Source organism: Cherax quadricarinatus, chromosome 15 (genome assembly GCF_038502225.1).
Source record: "Cherax quadricarinatus isolate ZL_2023a chromosome 15, ASM3850222v1, whole genome shotgun sequence".
NCBI lineage: Eukaryota > Metazoa > Arthropoda > Malacostraca > Decapoda > Parastacidae > Cherax > Cherax quadricarinatus.
In genome coordinates this window covers 5222111-5242611 of record NC_091306.1, presented here as the reverse complement: position 1 = coordinate 5242611, position 20501 = coordinate 5222111, and the positions used below count along the sequence as shown (strand labels likewise).

Genomic DNA, 20501 nt, shown 5'->3' with positions numbered 1-20501 from the left:
CGAAAGGGTTGGAGAGAGGGGGTAAAGGAGGTTTTGTGGGTAAGGGGCTTGGACTTCCAGCAAGCGTGCATGAGCGTGTTAGATAGGAGTGAATGGAGACGAATGGTACTTGGGACCTGACGATCTGTTGGAGTGTGAGCAGGGTAATATTTAGTGAAGGGATTCAGGGAAACCGGTTATTTTCATATAGTCGGACTTGAGTCCTGGAAATGGGAAGTACAATGCCTGCACTTTAAAGGAGGGGTTTGGGATATTGGCAGTTTGGAGGGATATGTTGTGTATCTTTATATGTGTATGCTTCTAGACTGTTGTATTCTGAGCACCTCTGCAAAAACAGTGATAATGTGCGAGTGTGGTGAAAGTGTTGAATGATGATGAAAGTATTTTCTTTTTGGGGATTTTCTTTCTTTTTTGGGTCACCCTGCCTCGGTGGGAGACGGCCGACTTGTTGAGAAAAAAAAAAAAAAAAAAAAAAATATATAAAATATGAAATAACTTTTAAAAACATTTGAAATTTTGGAGTTTCCAAACATAATGGAGAGACTTAGTACTTACGGATCTCACATAGAATGTAAACAAACAGGGTGGGGCACGGTGACTGTATTAGAAAGTCAGGTGGGGGGGAGCCGTATAGCGAGTTTTGGTCATAATTTGAAATGACCGTATTAGCGGAACGCCGTAAAATGGGGCCCTACTGTATTCACTTTCCCCATCATGTTATTTTTAATAAGGCAAAAGGTAAGTGGAGCTAAATGAGTACAGTCAACAGTAGTGTGTAGTGAGGTGAGGCAGTATACTCACTGGCACAGCACTTTACTCATTAACCCCTTAACTGTCCAACCGTAGATCTACATTCTTACCACTAGCACTCCAAATGTAGATCTACGTTTTATTTTTCCTGCCTCCAAAAGTGGCATGATTGGCCTGAGATGCCTGGTCAGCACAGAATGGGTCTTAACACTCGATGTGCTCATTATTAAAAAAATCTGGGACCACTTAGTACCTTGTGGGAGCACCAGTTCAACTGAGCGTCAGCTAGAGCAAACTGCGGCAAACACCAGGAATTCACTGATGTCATATCGTATTAACACTTCCCTGTTAAGAAAGTGGTATTGGCCCTGAGTTTAGTGGCTTTGAGGTGGATGTAGCCACAAAGGGTTGAGGAAATATCAAAAACCTCGATAATAACCCATGTGCAACATTTGTGCAACACCCTTTCAATTTTGGTACCACTGGTAGTGTCATCCTGCCAAGATGTCCTATAACTTATGCCCTAAGTAAAAAGAAACAATTCTGGAACATGTAATACGTGTTCGGCAGATTGGCTGGCTGTCTCTATCTCTGGCTGTCTCTCTCTCTGTCTGTCTCTATCTCTGTTTCACAGGTACACATAAATACAATTATACATAGTGTAAATTACCTAGGATAACCCAAAAAATCCAGACACTGCTATATTGTGCTTGTAGAAATAATGCATAACAAGTATGACTGGCAAGTAATACGCATTTTCACTTGTTCAGGAATCAGATGTGACTACTCTGCATTGTGAGTAATACATGTTGGTTCATGAGTTGCGCTCTCTCTCTCTCTCTCTCTGAGACAAAGAGAGAGAGAGAGAGAAAGAGAGAGAGAGACAAGTAGACGAAGAGACAGAAAAGCAGAAACATAGATAAACAGAGCTAGACAAATGGACGGACAGACAGATAGACAGACATGTTTATGTGTAACAGTGAAAACAAAGCCAAGGCAGTGCACGATCATCAAACGTCACTGCACTGTCAGCAGTGGAGTGACGCTCGTCTTGCACTACGCTTCAAGGAAACTTATTATAATTTATATACTCCTGCATGTCCAAAACATTGCTGGGACCTAAAAACACTATGTATATATTACTAGACAACAGTATGTGACTAAGGTAGGTGAAAATGTTCACCTGTCACTGTGTTTATGACTATTTGAGTACTACTTCAGTACCTAATATTAGTGTCAGAACAAAGATTGGATATGAAATCACAAACTACTAGAAATTATAGAAATCAAATTTTTTTTTTTTTTTAAATATTTGGAGTGCTGGGCAAGAGAATGTAGCTCTATGTTTGGACAGTTAAGGGGTAGGTTTAAAAATGTAGTGTTAGAGTGTTCAGCAGAAGTTTGTGGTTACAGGAAAGTGGGTGCGGGAGGGAAGAGGAGCGATTGGTGGAATGATGATGTAAAGAGAGTAGTAAGGGAGAAAAAGTTAGCATATGAGAAGTTTTTACAAAGTAGAAGTGATGCAAGGAGGGAAGAGTATATGGAGAAAAAGAGAGAGGTTAAGAGAGTGGTGAAGAAATGTAAAAAGAGAGCAAATGAGAGAGTGGGTGAGATGTTATCAACAAATTTTGTTGAAAATAAGAAAAAGTTTTGGAGTGAGATTAACAAGTTAAGGAAGCCTAGAGAACAAATGGATTTGTCAGTTAAAAATAGGAGAGGAGAGTTATTAAATGGAGAGTTAGAGGTATTGGGAAGATGGAGGGAATATTTTGAGGAATTGTTAAATGTTGATGAAGATAGGGAAGCTGTGATTTCGTGTATAGGGCAAGGAGGAATAACATCTTGTAGGAGTGAGGAAGAGCCAGTTGTGAGTGTGGGGGAAGTTCGTGAGGCAGTAGGTAAAATGAAAGGGGGTAAGGCAGCCGGGATTGATGGGATAAAGATAGAAATGTTAAAAGCAGGTGGGGATATAGTTTTGGAGTGGTTGGTGCAATTATTTAATAAATGTATGGAAGAGGGTAAGGTACCTAGGGATTGGCAGAGAGCATGCATAGTTCCTTTGTATAAAGGCAAAGGGGACAAAAGAGTGCAAAAATTATAGGGGGATAAGTCTGTTGAGTATACCTGGTAAAGTGTATGGTAGAGTTATTATTGAAAGAATTAAAAGTAAGACTGAGAATAGGATAGCAGATGAACAAGGAGGCTTTAGGAAAGGTAGGGGGTGTGTGGACCAGGTGTTTACAGTGAAACATATAAGTGAACAGTATTTAGATAAGGCTAAAGAGGTCTTTGTGGCATTTATGGATTATAAAAGGCGTATGACAGGGTGGATAGGGGGGCAATGTGGCAGATGTGCAGGTGTATGGTGTAGGAGGTAGGTTACTGAAAGCAGTGAAGAGTTTTTACGAGGATAGTGAGGCTCAAGTTAGAGTACAGAGGAAAGAGGGAAATTATTTCCCAGTAAAAGTAGGCCTTAGACAAGGATGTGTGATGTCACCGTGGTTGTTTAATATATTTATAGATGGGGTTGTAAGAGAAGTAAATGCGAGGGTCTTGACAAGAGGCGTGGAGTTAAAAGATAAAGAATCACACATAAAGTGGGAGTTGTCACAGTTGCTCTTTGCTGATGACACTGTGCTCTTGGGAGATTCTGAAGAGAAGTTGCAGAGATTGGTGGATGAATTTGGTAGGGTGTGCAAAAGAAGAAAATTAAAAGTGAATACAGGAAAGAGTAAGGTTATGAGGATAACAAAAATATTAGGTGATGAAAGATTGGATATCAGATTGGAGGGAGAGAGTATGGAGGAGGTGAATGTATTCAGATATTTGGGAGTGGACGTGTCAGCGGATGGGTCTATGAAGGGTGAGGTGAATCATAGAATTGATGAGGGGAAAAGGGTGAGTGGTGCACTTAGGAGTCTGTGGAGACAAAGAACTTTGTCCTTGGAGGCAAAGAGGGGAATGTATGAGAGTACAGTATAGTTTTACCAACACTCTTATATGGGTGTGAAGCATGGGTGATGAATGTTGCAGCGAGGAGAAGGCTGGAGGCAGTGGAGATGTCATGTCTGAGGGCAATGTGTGGTGTGAATATAATGCAGAGAATTCGTAGTTTGGAAGTTAGGAGGAAGTGCGGGATTACCAAAACTGTTGTCCAGAGGGCTGAGGAAGGGTTGTTGAGGTGGTTCGGACATGTAGAGAGAATGGAGCGAAACAGAATGACTTCAAGAGTGTATCAGTCTGTAGTGGAAGGAAGGCGGGGTAGGGGTCGGCCTAGGAAAGGTTGGAGGGAGGGGGTAAAGGAGGTTTTGTGCGAGGGGCTTGGACTTCCAGCAGGCGTGCGTGAGCGTGTTTGATAGGAGTGAATGGAGATGAATGGTTTTTAATACTTGACGTGCTGTTGGAGTGTGAGCAAAGTAACATTTATGAAGGGGTTCAGGGAAACCGGCAGGCCGGACTTGAGTCCTGGAGATGGGAAGTACAGTGCCTGCACTCTGAAGGAGGGGTGTTAATGTTGCAGTTTAAAAACTGTAGTGTAAAGCACCCTTCTGGCAAAACAGTGATGGAGTGAATGATGGTGAAAGTTTTTCTTTTTCGGGCCACCCTGCCTTGGTGGGAATCGGCCAGTGTGATGATAAAAAAAAAATAAAAAATGATACAAAAAAAAATGAGAAAAAAGGGTATACCAGCAACACTTCTGCAAGCAGCAGTGCTTCATGTTGCTGTCAGGTGTGCAATAAGTGCTGACAGCAACAGACCTTAGCTGAGGAAACTGCTCCAGAGGAGGAGGAAGAGAGAGGGGAGAATGTGCCTTCTTCAGTGATTAAGGACATTTGTGCAAAGTGGAGTGAAGTGCAAAGTTTTGTGGAGAAATATCACCCTAACAAAGCTGTTGAAAGCCGTGTCTGCAACGTGTACAATGGCAATGCCGTGTCCCATTTTAGGCAAATCTTAGAGAGATGCCAGAAACATACCTCTCTTCACAGATATTTTGTGCGACAGGGGTCCAGTGACTCGAGCTGGTCCTAGTGCCAGTAAAAGACAAACAAGGGAAGTAACCCCAAATAGGGCTTTGATACCTGAAGTCTTTATGGAGGGGGATACCCCTTTCAAACAACCTCTCCCCTCCTCGCCGTCTTCCATATGCCCAACAAGAGTCTTCAATAAAGGTAAAAGTGACGTTAAATGTTCATTTATACATTTCATTAGTCATTTATATTTATTTCTCATTGTTTTCTGTACGTACAACTATAGTTATTCTCTATAAATGTATTTTTTGTTAATATTTTTGGGTGTCTGGAATGGATTAATTGGATTTACATTACTTATGGGAAATATTACTTCAGTTTTCATACAAACTGGTTTTCAGCCGACCTTCTGGAATGGATTAAAAACGAAAATTGGGGTTCCACTGTACTTTATGAAAAAAAATGTCCTCTTTATTTAATTTTTTTTTTTTTTAAATATTCGGAGTGCTGGGCAAGAGAATGTAGCTCTATGTTTGGACAGTTAAGGGGTGTTAAGTGTATATTGAGGGGTAAGAAGGGTCTACCCTTCCCTTCCCCCACTCCCTGCCTGGGCTAACAAAATTTCAAACATTGTGTAAAGTAGATAAAATGGTCATAGTAGCTAAGCATGAAGTATTATAAGTATCAATTCATTTTGGGAGATGCCAAAGGTTTTAGTCACACGTGAACAGGAAATTAAAGGATATGAATCACTGCCTATTGAAAAGGTTGAAGATGCTGTCAAAGAAACATGACAAGTGGTTTCTGACTCATACCAGTTATCAACTAATGAAACTGACACTGCTGTATGCTGAAACAAAAAGCCAGAAATTTAAAATACTCTAATAAATACTTTATGTACCTACTGGTTAACTTAAAGGGTTCCTTATTATTTAGTGCCTTAGTAATGGTATTGTTTCAGTTAATCCTTTCAGGGTTGGTGCCATACTTGTACGGCTTGACAGCCAGGGTCGGTGCCGTACTTTCATGCATAAATTCTAGTGCCTTCAAATGAAGCGGAAGGAAGCTGGTAGACCTACTTATGAAAGAACAGGTCTGCGTGGTCACTGTGCGCAGTATAAAAAAAAATGCAGTATGCAGTGCATGTGAGAAAAAAAACTCTGACCATGTTTTTGGTTTAAAACGGCAACCTTGCAGTGTATTTTTGTATGGTATTTATGGTTGTACTCTCGTTTTCTTGGTTTCATCTCTATTACAGAAATAGAGATGATTTTGATTGGTTTTATGGTGAAAAGTACCTTGAAATTGAGCTTAAAGTAGCGGAAATGTTCGATTTTTGCCAATGTTCAAGAGAAAACAAATCACCCCACACATCTAATACACATCAACTGGTGAGTCTATTCTTTCACAAGTGCGCTGATATTATTTATACCATTTTTACAATAATGCAGTAGTCAGCATAACAGTAAATCTTCTATTATTTGTGAGAATAAAAATTCAAAATGGAAAGCAAGAGTAATATAAGAGGGGTCTGGAGATGTGACTAATGAACAGAAAAAATATTATTTTAGTGCCAGGAATGTCTGCCTTGTTTATTCTGGACCCTATTTTGAAATTGGCATCTTTTGAAATTTGTGTGAAATTGACCAAATTGCCAATTTTTCGCCACTTCACTGGGTAGTTGAAATCGGTAAATGGGCGGTTTCTTGTACTCATTCGATAGAACAAATGGAGTTCTAGCAAAATAGCTATGATTTTACTTGACAGGAACATTGGAATTGACTGAAAATAGGGCACCAAATGGGCGAAATCGCTGATGCATAAATATCGTCGAGATCGCTAACTTCGTGAGAGCATAATTCCATAATATAGTTTATACATGTGGTGGGGATGATGGATGACAGTAGTAGCCACCCACTTAGAGAAAAGTTCCCATTTTAACAAGGTCACATACCAATGAATTTAACTTGTGGTGATATTTAAATGCAATTTATTATTTTTCAAGGTGATTAATACCATACTCACATTTCTTTTTGTATATTTAGCCTTTTCCTGACAGCATTACAAAACTATAAAGCTGGATATTGTCTTGTCCAACTCTGCTTACGAATTATCCTTAGGGCTTACCTTCTAAATGTCCTGTAAATATAATTCACTATATTTTACTTAAAATGCAAAATTGAGACAGTAGAAAAATTCAAGACAGTTCAGTAGGAAAAGTTGCCATTGGACTCTGCAGTGTAGAAGACAGTCCCAAGAAATGTGTTACACTCACTTGTACAGACAAGAAGATAGTACAATCGCATAGGAAACATGCCGTGTATATGTATGGATTTTTTTTTTTTTTTTTTTTTTTTTTTAAATTTTTACTGAATGCTTGTATTGCAGAGAATTTTAATAAAACATTTTTGAAAAAACTGAATGACAAGAAGAGCTAATAGTCATCACATCCCATCAGAGAATGTCTGAATAAATAAATAAGTGACCAAATAGTGTTAGTAATAATAAATTAAGAAAAATTTATATCCATAAAGTAACTTTCACCCTACTGGAAATTATGACAGACCCAAAGTGGATAAGTTCTCACTACCATTAGATGGTCCTCACACACAGTAAATGACCACTGGAAACCACCTAAATGCTCTTGACTTTTCTGTGTATATAGTTATGAGAATTAACAAGAAAGCTATTATCGCTTCCCATTACCTTATAAAATAGCGTAACAAAAAGTATTGTCACAGAGAACTTCTACTGAAGATGCTCCTGTGGCCAACAGACGGATGTCACATGGTACCAGTGCTCCAGGTTTCACATGCTAATCTTTCTCAAACACATAAATAGGTCAACAATTCATATTTAACACACTAGTATTTATAATTAAAATACATAAATCAGCCATTATCCACTTTACACAGTTTAAAATCTTTCCTAGCATTGATATTAGACAGTATTAAGTATTAATTCTCTACTTGTTAACATATCTAGAAATGGCTTTAATCAAACATCCATATCATTTACAGGGTTACATCTATAGAATTTTTATAGAGCTCTATGGTTAATATATCTGGAACATACTGAGTGTTTGTCTAGTCTTCATATAAAATAATCAAATTACTGGTGTGATATCAAGCTCTAACCTCACACCTAACCTCAGATGTACCAAGGTAACCAATATAAAAATTCAATCAATATCTAAAACCTCACTAATCCTGAATAATGAGGATATAACAATTAAATGGAGTAATGACCTAGTGTTTCAAACATGAGACTTTGAAAGACTTAAGGAATGTATCCTGGAGACACTCTGTCATATTGTGCACTTGAAATGCAAATATGACTAGTCATCCTTCAAATAAGCTTATGAGGTGACTTAAGTTGTTAAACATATTCAAGAATTCTTTGAAAAATATACCTTTATTTTAAAAATGAAGAAAAAACAAGAACATCTTGAATTTTAAAGTATGATAAGTAGTAGCTGTGCACCTTAATGCACTAAATGACAATAATTATACAAGTGGCTTGACCTGAGTGTCTAGTGAATACAAGCCTTTGGAAAAGCTATGTTCAAGTGTGTAGCCACTGCAGCAGCTTTGCAAACTTACTGCCATCATGTGACTAGATAACCGTCCAACCTCCCCAAGCTATTTTGTACAGTTCTTGCTAGAGTGTTGTTTCCACACACACACACACACACATATACACACACACACACACACACACACACACACACACTGCATACACTGATCTCACAAGAGAAGACAGCAAAATTATGTGTAATAAAAGCCATAGGCATATAAATTGTCTTAGATAGCTGGGGAAAGTTAAAACTAAAAGACAGACTAAAGTATCAGTAAGGAAAAATTCCTTATAAAAGTTAAATAACATTCAGCCTAATAAAACTATTCCTTTTATTATTTCTGGAAACAAATTCAACATTGGAATTCACTGGAAACTATTATATCAGTTTCCAAAACTCTCTTAACAGGTTCAGTGTTGTCTTGTGAGAGGAAATACTAATTACATCATCATAGGCTCTGACTGAATACAGTATTATTAGAGCAATCTTCATAATGTGAACTCTAAGCATTTACCTATCACTGACAAAATTTCTAATCTACAAGTGTACTCGTTTAATGAAGTTGGGGTGTTCTGGGCCAACTAACATTGTTGAAAGTCACTTTAATAAAAGACTGAGAATACAGTCTTGCAAAACTTAAAAAAAAACTTAAAGCCTTGACAAATCAACAGGTAAATGTAAACAAAAAATAATGAACCCATATATGGAAATATCAAATAGCACTGAAAGCCTTTCAAAACAGATGTAAGTATTATATAATGGATGTAAACTAAACAATTTTCATTGGTTCCCACATAGTGTTCTATAAGACGAGTCACTGGTGGATACCACCAGTAATCAGTTGATGGGTAAAGTCATCACAACTTCACCACCTGATCGTTTCGACAACCAGATCCTGTTGAAGAATATTCAAGTTAAAAGTGCATTATCACTGAGCATTTGTAGCTATATAACAAACAGCAGCTTAAATTGTGAAAATAACAGTACTACTGACCATCCACTTCAATAGACAATGTGCATTCATTACTAAAATTGGAGGTAGATTTTAATAATAACCTTGTGAAAGCAGAGAAAAGCTGTTGTAACTGATGTACAGCATTTACAAAAGTGTCTCAATTTTTTTATTTTAACTGTTATGCTTTATATCACTTAATAAATCCTGAAGCTTCAATATTCTGTTGTAGCAGATTATTTATTATTAGAATACAATACTGTATCTAAAGTATCTAAGAGATATACATTTTTTTTTTTTTTTTTTCAACAAGTCGGCCGTCTCCCACCGAGGCAGGGTGACCCAAAAAAAAGAAAGAAAATCCCCAAAAAGAAAATACTTTCATCATCATTCAACACTTTCACCACACATGTATATGTAAATAAATATAGTTCTAGGTAGTAGGTTGGTAGACAGCAACTGCCCAGGGAGGTACTACCATCCTGCCAAGTGAGTGTAAAAAACGAAAGCCTGTACAGTGGACCCCCGGTTAACGATATTTTTTCATTCCAGAAGTATGTTCAGGTGCCAGTACTGACCGAATTTGTTCCCATAAGGAATATTGTGAAGTAGATTAGTCCATTTCAGACCCCCAAACATATATGTACAAACGTACTTACATAAATACACTTACATAATTGGTCGCATTGGGAGGTGATCGTTAAGCGGGGGTCCACTGTATTTGTTTTACATGATGGTAGGATTGCTGGTGTCTTTTTTCTGTCTCAAACATGCAAGATTTTTCAGGTACTTCTTGCTACTTCTTCTTACACTTAGGTCACACTACACATACATGTACAAGCATATATATATATACACACCCCTCTGGGTTTTCTTCTATTTTCTTTCTAGTTCTTGTTTATTTCCTCTTATCTCCATGGGGAAGTGGAACAGAATTCTTCCTCCGTAAGCCATGCGTGTTGTAAGAGGCAACTAAAATGCCGGGAGCAAGGGGTTAGTAACCCCTTCTCCTGTACAAATTACTAAATTTAAAAAGAAAAACTTTTGTTTTTCTTTTTGGGCCACCCTGCCTTGGTGGGATATGGCAGGTTTGTTGAAAAAAAAAAAATTAAATAAGTTGGTAGACAGCAACTACCCAGGGAGGTTCTACCATCCTACCAAGTGAGTGTGAAATTGAAACCTGTGATTGTTTTACATGATGGTAGGATTGCTGGTCTTTTTTTTCTGTCTCAAACACACAAGATTTCAGGTACGTCTTGCTACTTCTATTTACACTTAGGTCACACTACACATGCATGTACAATCATATACATGTACGTATACACACCCGGACTCGAGTCCTGGAAATGGGAAGTGGAATAGAATTCTTCCTCCGTAAGCCATGCACATTGTAAGAGGCAACTAACAAGCCGGGATCAAGGGGCTAGCAACACCTTCTCCTGTATACATCACTAAAGTTAGGCCACCCTGCTTTGGTGGGATACGACCAGTTGGTTGAAAGAAGAATTAAATATAGTAGACCATCGATTAACATACTTACATAATACTAAAAGCATTTTGCAAAAGACCCACAATTCCTTCCTGCTACACCACATATATATTTATGCTATACATACAATACTCATTGAACATAAATGGATTCTGTGTACAAAAATTTACTGATCTGTGAGCTATAGATTTTAGATTTAGAATATTTCCAATCACTGCATTTACAAAATACTCAATAATCAGAAATGCACAGGTTTTCAGGCAAAACTTAGTTGTTCTATTGCCCACTCTACAAGAGCTGAATTCACATATCTGCAATATGTAAATAATAATATGCTGTTCTCTGTGGGCTTACTCCATGGGATAAGTGAAGTGTGTCATAAGAAGTGACTAAAATGTCAGTAGCAAGGAGCTGGTAACCCCTTCTCCTGTATAAATTACTAAATGTAAAAATGAGAAACTATCGTTTTCCAATTTAGGTCACCCTACCTAGGAAAAGTTAGTGCGTTAAAAAAAAAATCTGTGGCCTTGGCTATGGAACCACAACTTAAATACTATGTACACTGTATTATAGAGGTGGTTTGGACAGTTAGAGGGGCTGGAAAGAAATAGAATAACCTAGAAAACGTATAAATTATAGTGGAAGGAAGGTGGGGGTAGGGGTCATCCTTGGAAGGGTTGGAAGGAGGTTTTGTGTGATAAGGGCTTGGATTTCCAGCAAGCGTGTGTGAGCATGTTACATGGGAGCAGGTGAAGATGAATGGTTTTTATGATTTGATGATGTGCTGTTAGTGTGTGAGCATGGTAATATTTATGAAGGAATTCAGGGAAACCAGTTAGCCAGACATGAGTCCTGGAGGTGGAAAGTACAGTGCCTGCACTCTGAAGGAGGGGTGTTGACATGTTGTAGTTTTTTTTTTTTTTTAACTGTAGTACAGGCATGCCTCTGGCAACCCAGTGATGGAGTGAATGGTGGTGAAAATGTGTCTTCTCTCTCGGGTCATCCTGCCTTAGTGGGAAATGGCCTATGTGTTAATAAAATAATTATATAGTTATCTGTGAGCTGGTTACATAGATCCACAACTCATATACGATGTTATGTGTGAACTTTGCTCACAGATTCATGACTCTTGCTCTACTATATCACTTCACGTATCTATTGTAGTCTATGTTTTATGTCTGTTACATGACACGGGAAGTGAGTAACTTGCACAAAATATCCCAAACATCTCTAATAATTCTATGTATCAATTATGGTAGCCATAGAGCCCTGGACTGCAAATACAGTGCAACATCTGCAAGATTTTGGGGAACACATCTTATGGATATGGAGGGACTACTAAGAAAGCATTTAATGTTCAACATACTTTTCTCAATGCAAATAAGTTGCACTTTCTTCTCTACTCTTAATCCTTTCACTGTCCAGACCCTTGATCTGAAAATTGTCCAGTGTCCAAGAAATTCCCAAAAAATTTTTTTGCTATTTTTTCTTATAAAATACTAGAGAATATTTTTCTGAGGGTAACAAAACAAAAAGTACAAAATTTGATGGAAAGCTGACAAAATTACACTTTCACAAATTTTGCTGTCAGTGATATTTATGCACTGGTGATTTTGCCCACTTTGAGTCCTATTTTAGGCCAATTACATTGTTCCAGTCGACCAAATTTGTAGCTACACTGGAACCTCGATACTCAAACTTAATTTGTTCCAAAAGGCTGTTTGAGTGCTGATCTGTTAGAGTACCGAATGAATTTTTCCCAACCAATTTTCTTTTTGGTTGGCTGTTATCACTACTCTTCTCAGGCCCCATGGTGACTTATTTATACAAATATAAAACACACCAAAAAATGCGAATAAACACGTAATAGTTTACAGTGAAGTTCTGGCAGGTCGTGTTTGTTTGGTTGAGTGCTAAGCAAACGGTCGACTACCGACCGATTTTTTACTGAACAAAGCGTCTGAATACCGAACTGTTCAAGTACGGAGCTATCTGAGTACCAAGGCTCCACTGTATTTTGCTAACAAGTCTTCCATGTTATCAAGTGAGCACAAGAAACTCCCCAATTAACTATTTCAACTACCCAATAGTGTGATCAGATATTGGTAATTTGACCAATTTCAAATATTAAAATATGCCAATTTAAAATTTGGAAATAAATGTCTTAGGGCATTGTACAAATGTTGCTTCAGTAAATATGTGAGAAGAGAATTTCTGCACAATATACAGTATGCCTAACTTTCATTTTGAGTTTCTTGCAAGAGCTCAACTATAAAACAGTACTGTTAAAATCCTAAATGGTTATAACTATGACCATAATTTTTAAAAAGCTGGACCGGTAAGCCAGCGGAAGGCCTCAGTCAGATGACCAAAAGCTCCAATGGCGGATCACTGTCTAAGACCCCGCGTCAGGAAACACTTGCCCTGTTTCCTGACAAACCTTACCAATCCTAACTTACCCTATGAAACAGTATATAACAGAAATCTACCACAGTTCATGAAGGCAAGAAGAGTTAATATCAACTACGTTGCAAAAGATTACCTTGTAAATAATGACAAAAATATTAGAGATTAAATCTTATATAGGGGTATAATTTTATCCACACTGCATGTGTTGACTTACCCAATGCCAGTACCAAGAAGAAGCGATAAAACATTGGTGATAAGGAGTGTGTAAAGGACATCACGAGAGAAGAGTGAAGAGTTGCCCACCATAACACGGCGGATACTGGCACCACGGCTCACACCTTTACGAGGATGACTAAACCGCCATTCCCTATACAAGAGATAAAAATGCATGAACAAGAAGATATAATAATAAATATATGTTCTAAAAGTAGGTAAATACAAATGTGGGACAAGAAGCCTTTGGGTTATAAAGGATCCCCCTATACTGACAAGCTTTTCTGAGTGGGCTTTAAATTTAAACTGTACATGTAAGTTTTTAAGTGTGTATGCATTATATTGATAAAAGATTGGCCACAATGTTAGAATGTTTACAAGTTTAATAACAATGTGTTTATTTCATTTTTAACACCACAAGGGCCAAAAAAAAAAAGGGGGGGGGGGGGTCAAGAGTGGGATCCCTACGATAGGTATAACATCATCTTACTGTGAGTTATTATTTTTGAAGTGTTAATTTAATATACAGTAAGAAAAACAGAAAGAAGTGTAATACTGAGCAATTAACAAAAGAAATGGTGTGAAAGGAAAGTTTCAGAGTCAGGTGCAGAATGCACAAGTTGAGATAAGATAAGATAAGATTTCGTTCGGATTTTTAACCCCGGAGGGTTAGCCACCCAGGATAACCCAAGAAAGTCAGTGCGTCATCGAGGACTGTCTAACTTATTTCCATTGGGGTCCTTAATCTTGTCCCCCAGGATGCGACCCACACCAGTCGACTAACACCCAGGTACCTATTTGCTGCTAGGTGAACAGGACAACAGGTGTAAGGAAATGTGTCGAAATGTTTCCACCCGCCGGGAATCGAACCCGGGCCCTCCGTGTGTGAAGCGGGAGCTTTAGCCACCAGGCCACCGGGCCACCCACCAGGCCACCGGCCCAACTCAGCAAACACCCTGATTAATCACAAATGTTTTCACTAAGTCAGGAATGCCTTAATAATTCTGGACAGCCCTAGTAGTTTTGTAAGTGATTCATTTCTTTATGCCATGGTCTATATTATCTAGTAGTAGGGTGGTGATCCAGTAAGCTGCATGATAGTATCTTGGGTGTGGTGTGAGCAAGGTGACCCTAGCATGGCCCAGGACAGGAAACCTTCAGATGGTGTAAGGTTTCCTTCAGATGGTGTAAGGTTTCTAACTTGTATAATCATCTCTAAATCCACCTCTGATTCGTGTTGGTTTACTATTCTGTATTTAAAATTGAATACATACTCTGGCTTCATCAATCATTTTTTTTAATCATTAAAGTTAAGATCAAGTTTATAGTATACTATTTCTTTAATTTTTAATATTTGCATTTATGCAAAATATTTAACAAAATAAACACATTTTAAACAGGACTGCACATTCATGCCCGTGATCATTATAATATTTAACTAAAATACTAACTTTGGTGGAGTCTGGTCAGGCCGACTACTCCAGTCCCAGATCCAATCCGTCTCTGTGTTCTTCTCAACCCGAATAAAGTCTCCTTCCTGTGAAAAAAATAAACAAGACAAATCAAGTAGAAGTTTGGTAAATATTATTAAAAATGTGGAGAGACCCATAAAGGTTAAAACCTTTCTATAACTAGTGTGTGCTGTTCAGTGTACAGTGTGCACGAAGAAAAAGCAGAAATTTTGGCCGAGTGAATATTTCAGGACTTTATGGAATTATTTTAAACCGCCAGATGCTTTTATTCAGTAAAGTTAAAAATACAAGTAGAATTGCAGCATACAGAAACAAGAGCAATATCTACAAGAACTGCCGACTCATGAATCATAATGTACTAACTCTCATATCTATAATAATAATAATGTAGTAAAGCAAGAGTGGACAAATAAAGTACAGGTGCTTTGGGAGTCTTAATATCCTCATATGCTAGAATCATATGTAAATGCACATTCTAAAATGTACAATAATTAAAAAAAATTGAGTCACACACAAATGTGTTTACAGCATCAGAGTACCTGTACAGAAATAAAGTTAAAAATAAAATAATAAACAACTAGAAAAACTACAAACTAATAAAGATTTTATATATAAAGATTGGCATTATTTAACATAGTCAACCAATGAGCAATGAGTTTCAGCACACATTTGCTTACTACTGCATGTTACATAATGGTATAAAAATCACACAGTGTAATATATAAAGCATTTCTCTTACATTTTGAAGGAATACAGACCAGTGTCTCCACATTCATGTGCAATAAACACTTAGTGCTGTCTAGCCACTTTTAATTTTGTCCAGCATAATTTGGATAAACGAGTTTATGCCCAAAAACCACGTTGCAAAACTTAAAAGTGAGCATAACCTCTCCCTCACTGCCCATTTTCTTTTATAAAATACAGGATAAGAAAAATTTGCAGGACCTCTAGGAAAGTAAGTCCCCTGTAAATCTGTAAGAATGATTATATCACTTACCAACTGAGTATTGTGATTACATACCTTATTATAGTAATTAATGTATACGCCTTTCAGCACAGTCTCCTCTGGGTCGGTGGCCATCTCAGTGTTAGGGCTGTTTGGTGGGGACTTTGGCCTGAAAAAATGAAATAAACATCTAAATAAAAACAAGGATAACGTATTCTTTAAGGATTTTATCAATACAGTGTATAGAAAAAATATAACATCCTATGTTACCAACTGATAACAATTTAGCTATTACATACATCTACATCTAGGTAGTAGGTTGGTAGACAGCAACCGCCCAGGGAGGTACTACCGTCCTGCCAAGCGAGTGTAAAACGAAAGCCTGTAACTGTTTTACGTGATGGTAGGACTGCTGGTGTCCTTTTTTCTGTTTCATAAACATGCAAGATTTCAGGTACGTCTTGCTACTTCTACTTACACTTAGGTCACACTGCACATACATGTACAAGCTTATATATACATACCCCTCTGGGTTTTCTTCTACTTTCTTTCTAGTTCTTGTTCTTGTCTATTTCCTCTTATTTCCATGGGGAAGTGGAACAGAATTCTTCCTCCGTAAGCCACGCGTGTCGTAAGAAGCAATTAAAATGCCGGGAGCAAGGGGCTAGTAACCCCTTCTCCTGTATATACAGTGGACCCCCGGATAACGATATTATTTCAATCCAGAAGTCTGTTTGGGTGCCGTTATAGACCGAATTTGTTCCCATAAGAGATATTGTGAATTAGATTAGTCCGTTTCAGACCCCCAAAAATACACCTACAAAAGCACTTACAAAAATACACTTACATAATTGGTCGAGTTGGGAGCTGATCGTTATGCGGGGGTCCACTGTATTACTAAATTTAAAAGGCAAAACTTTTGTTTTGCCTTTTGGGCCACCCCACCTCAGTGGGATATGGCTGGTGCATTGAAAGAAAGAAGAAAGTTACCAACTGATAACAATTTAGCTATTACATGCATCTACATCTAGGTAGTAGGTTGGTAGACAGCAACCGCCCAGGGAGGTACTACCGTCCTGCCAAGTGAGTGTAAAACAGAAGCCTGTAATTGCTTTACATGATGGTAGGATTGCTGGTGTCTTTTTTCTGTCTCATAAACATGCAAGATTTCAGGTACTTCTTGCTACTTCTACTTACACTTAGGTCACACTACACATGCATGTACAAGCATATGTATACACACCCCTCTGGGTTTTCTTCTATTTTCTTGCTAATTCTTCTTCCTGTTTATTTCCTATTATCTCCATGGGGAAGTGGAACAGAATTCTTCCTCCGTATGTCATGCATGTCGTAAGAGGCAGTTAAAATGCTGGGAGCAAGGGGCTAGTAACCCCTTCTCTTGTATACATTACTAAAGTTAAAAAGGGAAACTTTTTTCTTTTTGGGCCACCCTACCTCGGTGGGATACAGCTGGTTTGTTGAAAGAAGCTGCATCTACACAGACGAAAGACATTTAAAAATAACTGTATATCATAAAAATTACATGTATTCTCTAACTTGATGGAACCCTATACATTGGATTTCAGTGCTTTAATCACATCCAGGAGAAATATTTTTCCTTTTCATAATATTCCTAAGAATGCAATCAGCTTTCTCTATAAGTTCTCTCTTATTACTGTTATCTGTACGAGATTTATTTGGTTTGATGTGCTGTTTAGGTAGCAGTCTCTCTGCATTCTAAAGGTGAAAGAGTACAGCAGTTCAGAAAGGCATCTGAACTGTGATGCCAGTATGCTTCTGGCAAGACAAATTTTGAATAAATAACAGTGAATGTGTTTTCTCTTTTGGGTCACCCTACCTTATGAGAGGTGGCTGGAGTGTTTCAAAAAAGGGTTGAGATTATTGAAATCTTTTATTAATGGACAACTAATGACTAGATTCAATTATCCAATGGTTTACTAGCTCAGTATCTCTCACTCCCAATTTTTTTTTCATCATTCTTGTTTGATGAATATCAATATCAGCCAGACTTAAAAGATATACTTGTACTAGTCTGTATGAGAGACATCTCTGAAATATAAAAATAACCCAAATCTGTTATGCAGACAAATTTGTATTATTTGCAGTTTTTAAATTCTTAACACCTCTAGGGATATAACTTCCCCCTCCCTGGGAATTTGTAATGACAACTGTATCTAAATTCAAATAGTTCTTACTTCACCACATACCACAATTATGCAGCAAGCCAAAATTTGGCTGCTTATTCTACAAGGAAGACAAACAAAATCAACCCTTTCACAATATTTCTACTCAAAGGACTTCTCCCTTAACCTATATGTACTTAAACTGTGTAAGAAATAGTGTTCATGGCTAATTTCCAATTATTGTATCACTTTTTCATGTTCTGCCATCAACACTGTTGATGGCAGTATTATGTACTGCATTATGAATCATTCACAGCACACATAAGTACCATAAGGCACCTAAATTACTGGGAATGGTTGAAGGTCCTCGATCTGTATTCCCTGGAACGCAGGCTTGAGAGATGCATGATAATATACACTTGGAAGGTCCTGGAAGGACTGATGCCAAACCTGCACACGAAAATCACTCCCTATGAAAGCAAAAGACTCGGCAGGAAATGCAACATTCCCCTGATGAAAAGCAGGGGCGCCACGAGTACATTGAGAGACAACACATCTGACACAATAAGTGTCAGGGGCCCAAGACTGTTCAACTGCCTCCCACCATACATAAAGGGGATTACCAATCGACCCCTGGCTGTCTTTAAAAAGGCACTGGACAGGCACCTAAAGTCAGTACCTGACCAACCGGGCTGTGGTTCGTACGTCAGCTTGCGTGCGGCCAGCAGTAACAGCCTGGTTGATCAGACCCTGATCAGACCCTAACCAGGCCTGGTCTCAGACCGAGCTGTGGGGGCACTGACCCCTGAAACCCTCTCCAGGTATCACAATGAAACTTCTTGGCAAAAGAAAATCATACCCATCAATAAGTAACTTCACAACAGAGCTAGATACGGCTGACTGGCCTACAGAATTCTCCAATGCCAATGGTATCGATGATTAGATAGACATATTTCTTAACAAATTACTTAGACTATATAACAAACATTGCCCCATAAAAACGAAACGGATTACGAATAAACGGCTAAGGTGCCCATGGTTAACTAACACCATATTAAAATCCAGTGATAAGAAGCATCAATATGAAAAGCAATACAGACAGGACTTTATAAACAAAGATATTATTAAACACTACACATCAATCCTCACCAAACTAATAAGAAAGGCAAAGCAACTGTACTACTCCATTAAATTCACCAAAACAAGAGGAGATATAAAAAAGACCCGGAAGAGATGCTCTCGGATTCTGGGCCCCTACAAACTGAAAAAACGAGGGATATTGTCCTACCTAAACCAAACGAAACTACAGCCTACTGATACAGTTAACAAGGTAAATGACTTTCTCAACCAGAGGATCAAATCTCACAAGCAAAATCCCAGGTACCAATGCCAGAGCAAGTGATTACTTAGATGGGAAATTCCAAACCTCCTCCTATCTTGCACCAACCAAGCCCACAGAGTTAACCAAGATTATTAAGTCACTTAAAAATAAATCAGGAAATCTGGCTCAAGTCCCACCATTATTGTACAAATGAGTGGCTCATGTTCTTTTGCCTGCTATTTCATTACTCTAACAAATCACTAGAAACCAGCACTTTCTCAACAATACTCAACAAAAGTTTCCATTCTGCTGCAGTCTCTTTTTTATCACACTGTCCAGTTGAGATACTTATGTGTCAAATTTCAATAAAATTATTCTAATGGTTGAATATTCTTTTAAAGCATGTACAATAAAGCCATGTCACTACACTATCATACTCATTATGACACACACTGTTTCAAAACTTTCATGCAAACATCAATTCACCTTGTCAATTACTTGAACTCCATTACAGAACAGTTTTAAGCAAATATATACTATATACATATATAACTACAACATATATGGTGTACATGCATGTTTGAAGAGCACTCATTATTGCCAAGGTAAACCAATGTACACTATGCACCACTTAGTAAGAGAAGCCAAGTGTTAGGTAGGCTGGAAATCACAGGTACAGTTACAGGATTGGCTATGTAGGCTTACTCCAACTAGTAACAAAAGAGAAAACAGGTGTTGACAAAAAGTGACTACAAATTGTGCCAAAATGACAAAGTGGCACTAACGACCAATGCAACAAACAGATGTAGTGGCGAGATGAATAATGTCAAAATCTTTGACAAAGAACACAGACAAAAGCACTGGATAATAAAAATACTCAACTAAAAACTCAAAATTAAATGTACTGTACATGGTAGAAAATAACAGAATTTGTTGATGGGTAGGAAAATTATGGAAGGAAACTCACGAATCATGTGGAGAGTCCCTAGGTGTGTCCCTACGAGAGGAAGCTAATGACACTCGCTCTGAAGACTGGTTGCTCTCTCTCTGGGCCTCTCGCAACAGTCGCAAGTACTCCTCACCATTCCCAAAGGGCAATGGTGTCACCCGGTCAGGACTACCCGGCTGGTTGGACAGATCCACCCATGACTCTGTTGAAAACAAAGAGATCATTAATTTGACTACGTACATAAAATAATTATGTACTGTACTGAATAACAAGCTTGAGAAATATCATAGAATTTGTCATAAACATTACAA

The 20501-nt window shown here is 38.0% G+C and overlaps 1 protein-coding gene across 1 annotated transcript in view; it reads right to left on the bottom strand.

Annotated features, from left to right (window-relative positions):
- Positions 1–6739: 6739 nt before the first annotated feature.
- Positions 6740–20501, bottom strand: part of BNIP3 (BCL2 interacting protein 3) — a 136772-nt gene continuing 123010 nt past the window's right edge. The window contains exons 3-7 of the mRNA XM_053781160.2: positions 20209–20392; positions 15852–15945; positions 14810–14895; positions 13360–13512; positions 6740–9190 (exon numbers count right to left, since the gene is read on the bottom strand). Of these exons, the coding sequence (XP_053637135.2) occupies positions 9133–9190; positions 13360–13512; positions 14810–14895; positions 15852–15945; positions 20209–20392 (575 nt within the window). The 3' untranslated portion in view covers positions 6740–9132. The remainder of the gene's footprint in view (positions 9191–13359; positions 13513–14809; positions 14896–15851; positions 15946–20208; positions 20393–20501) is intronic.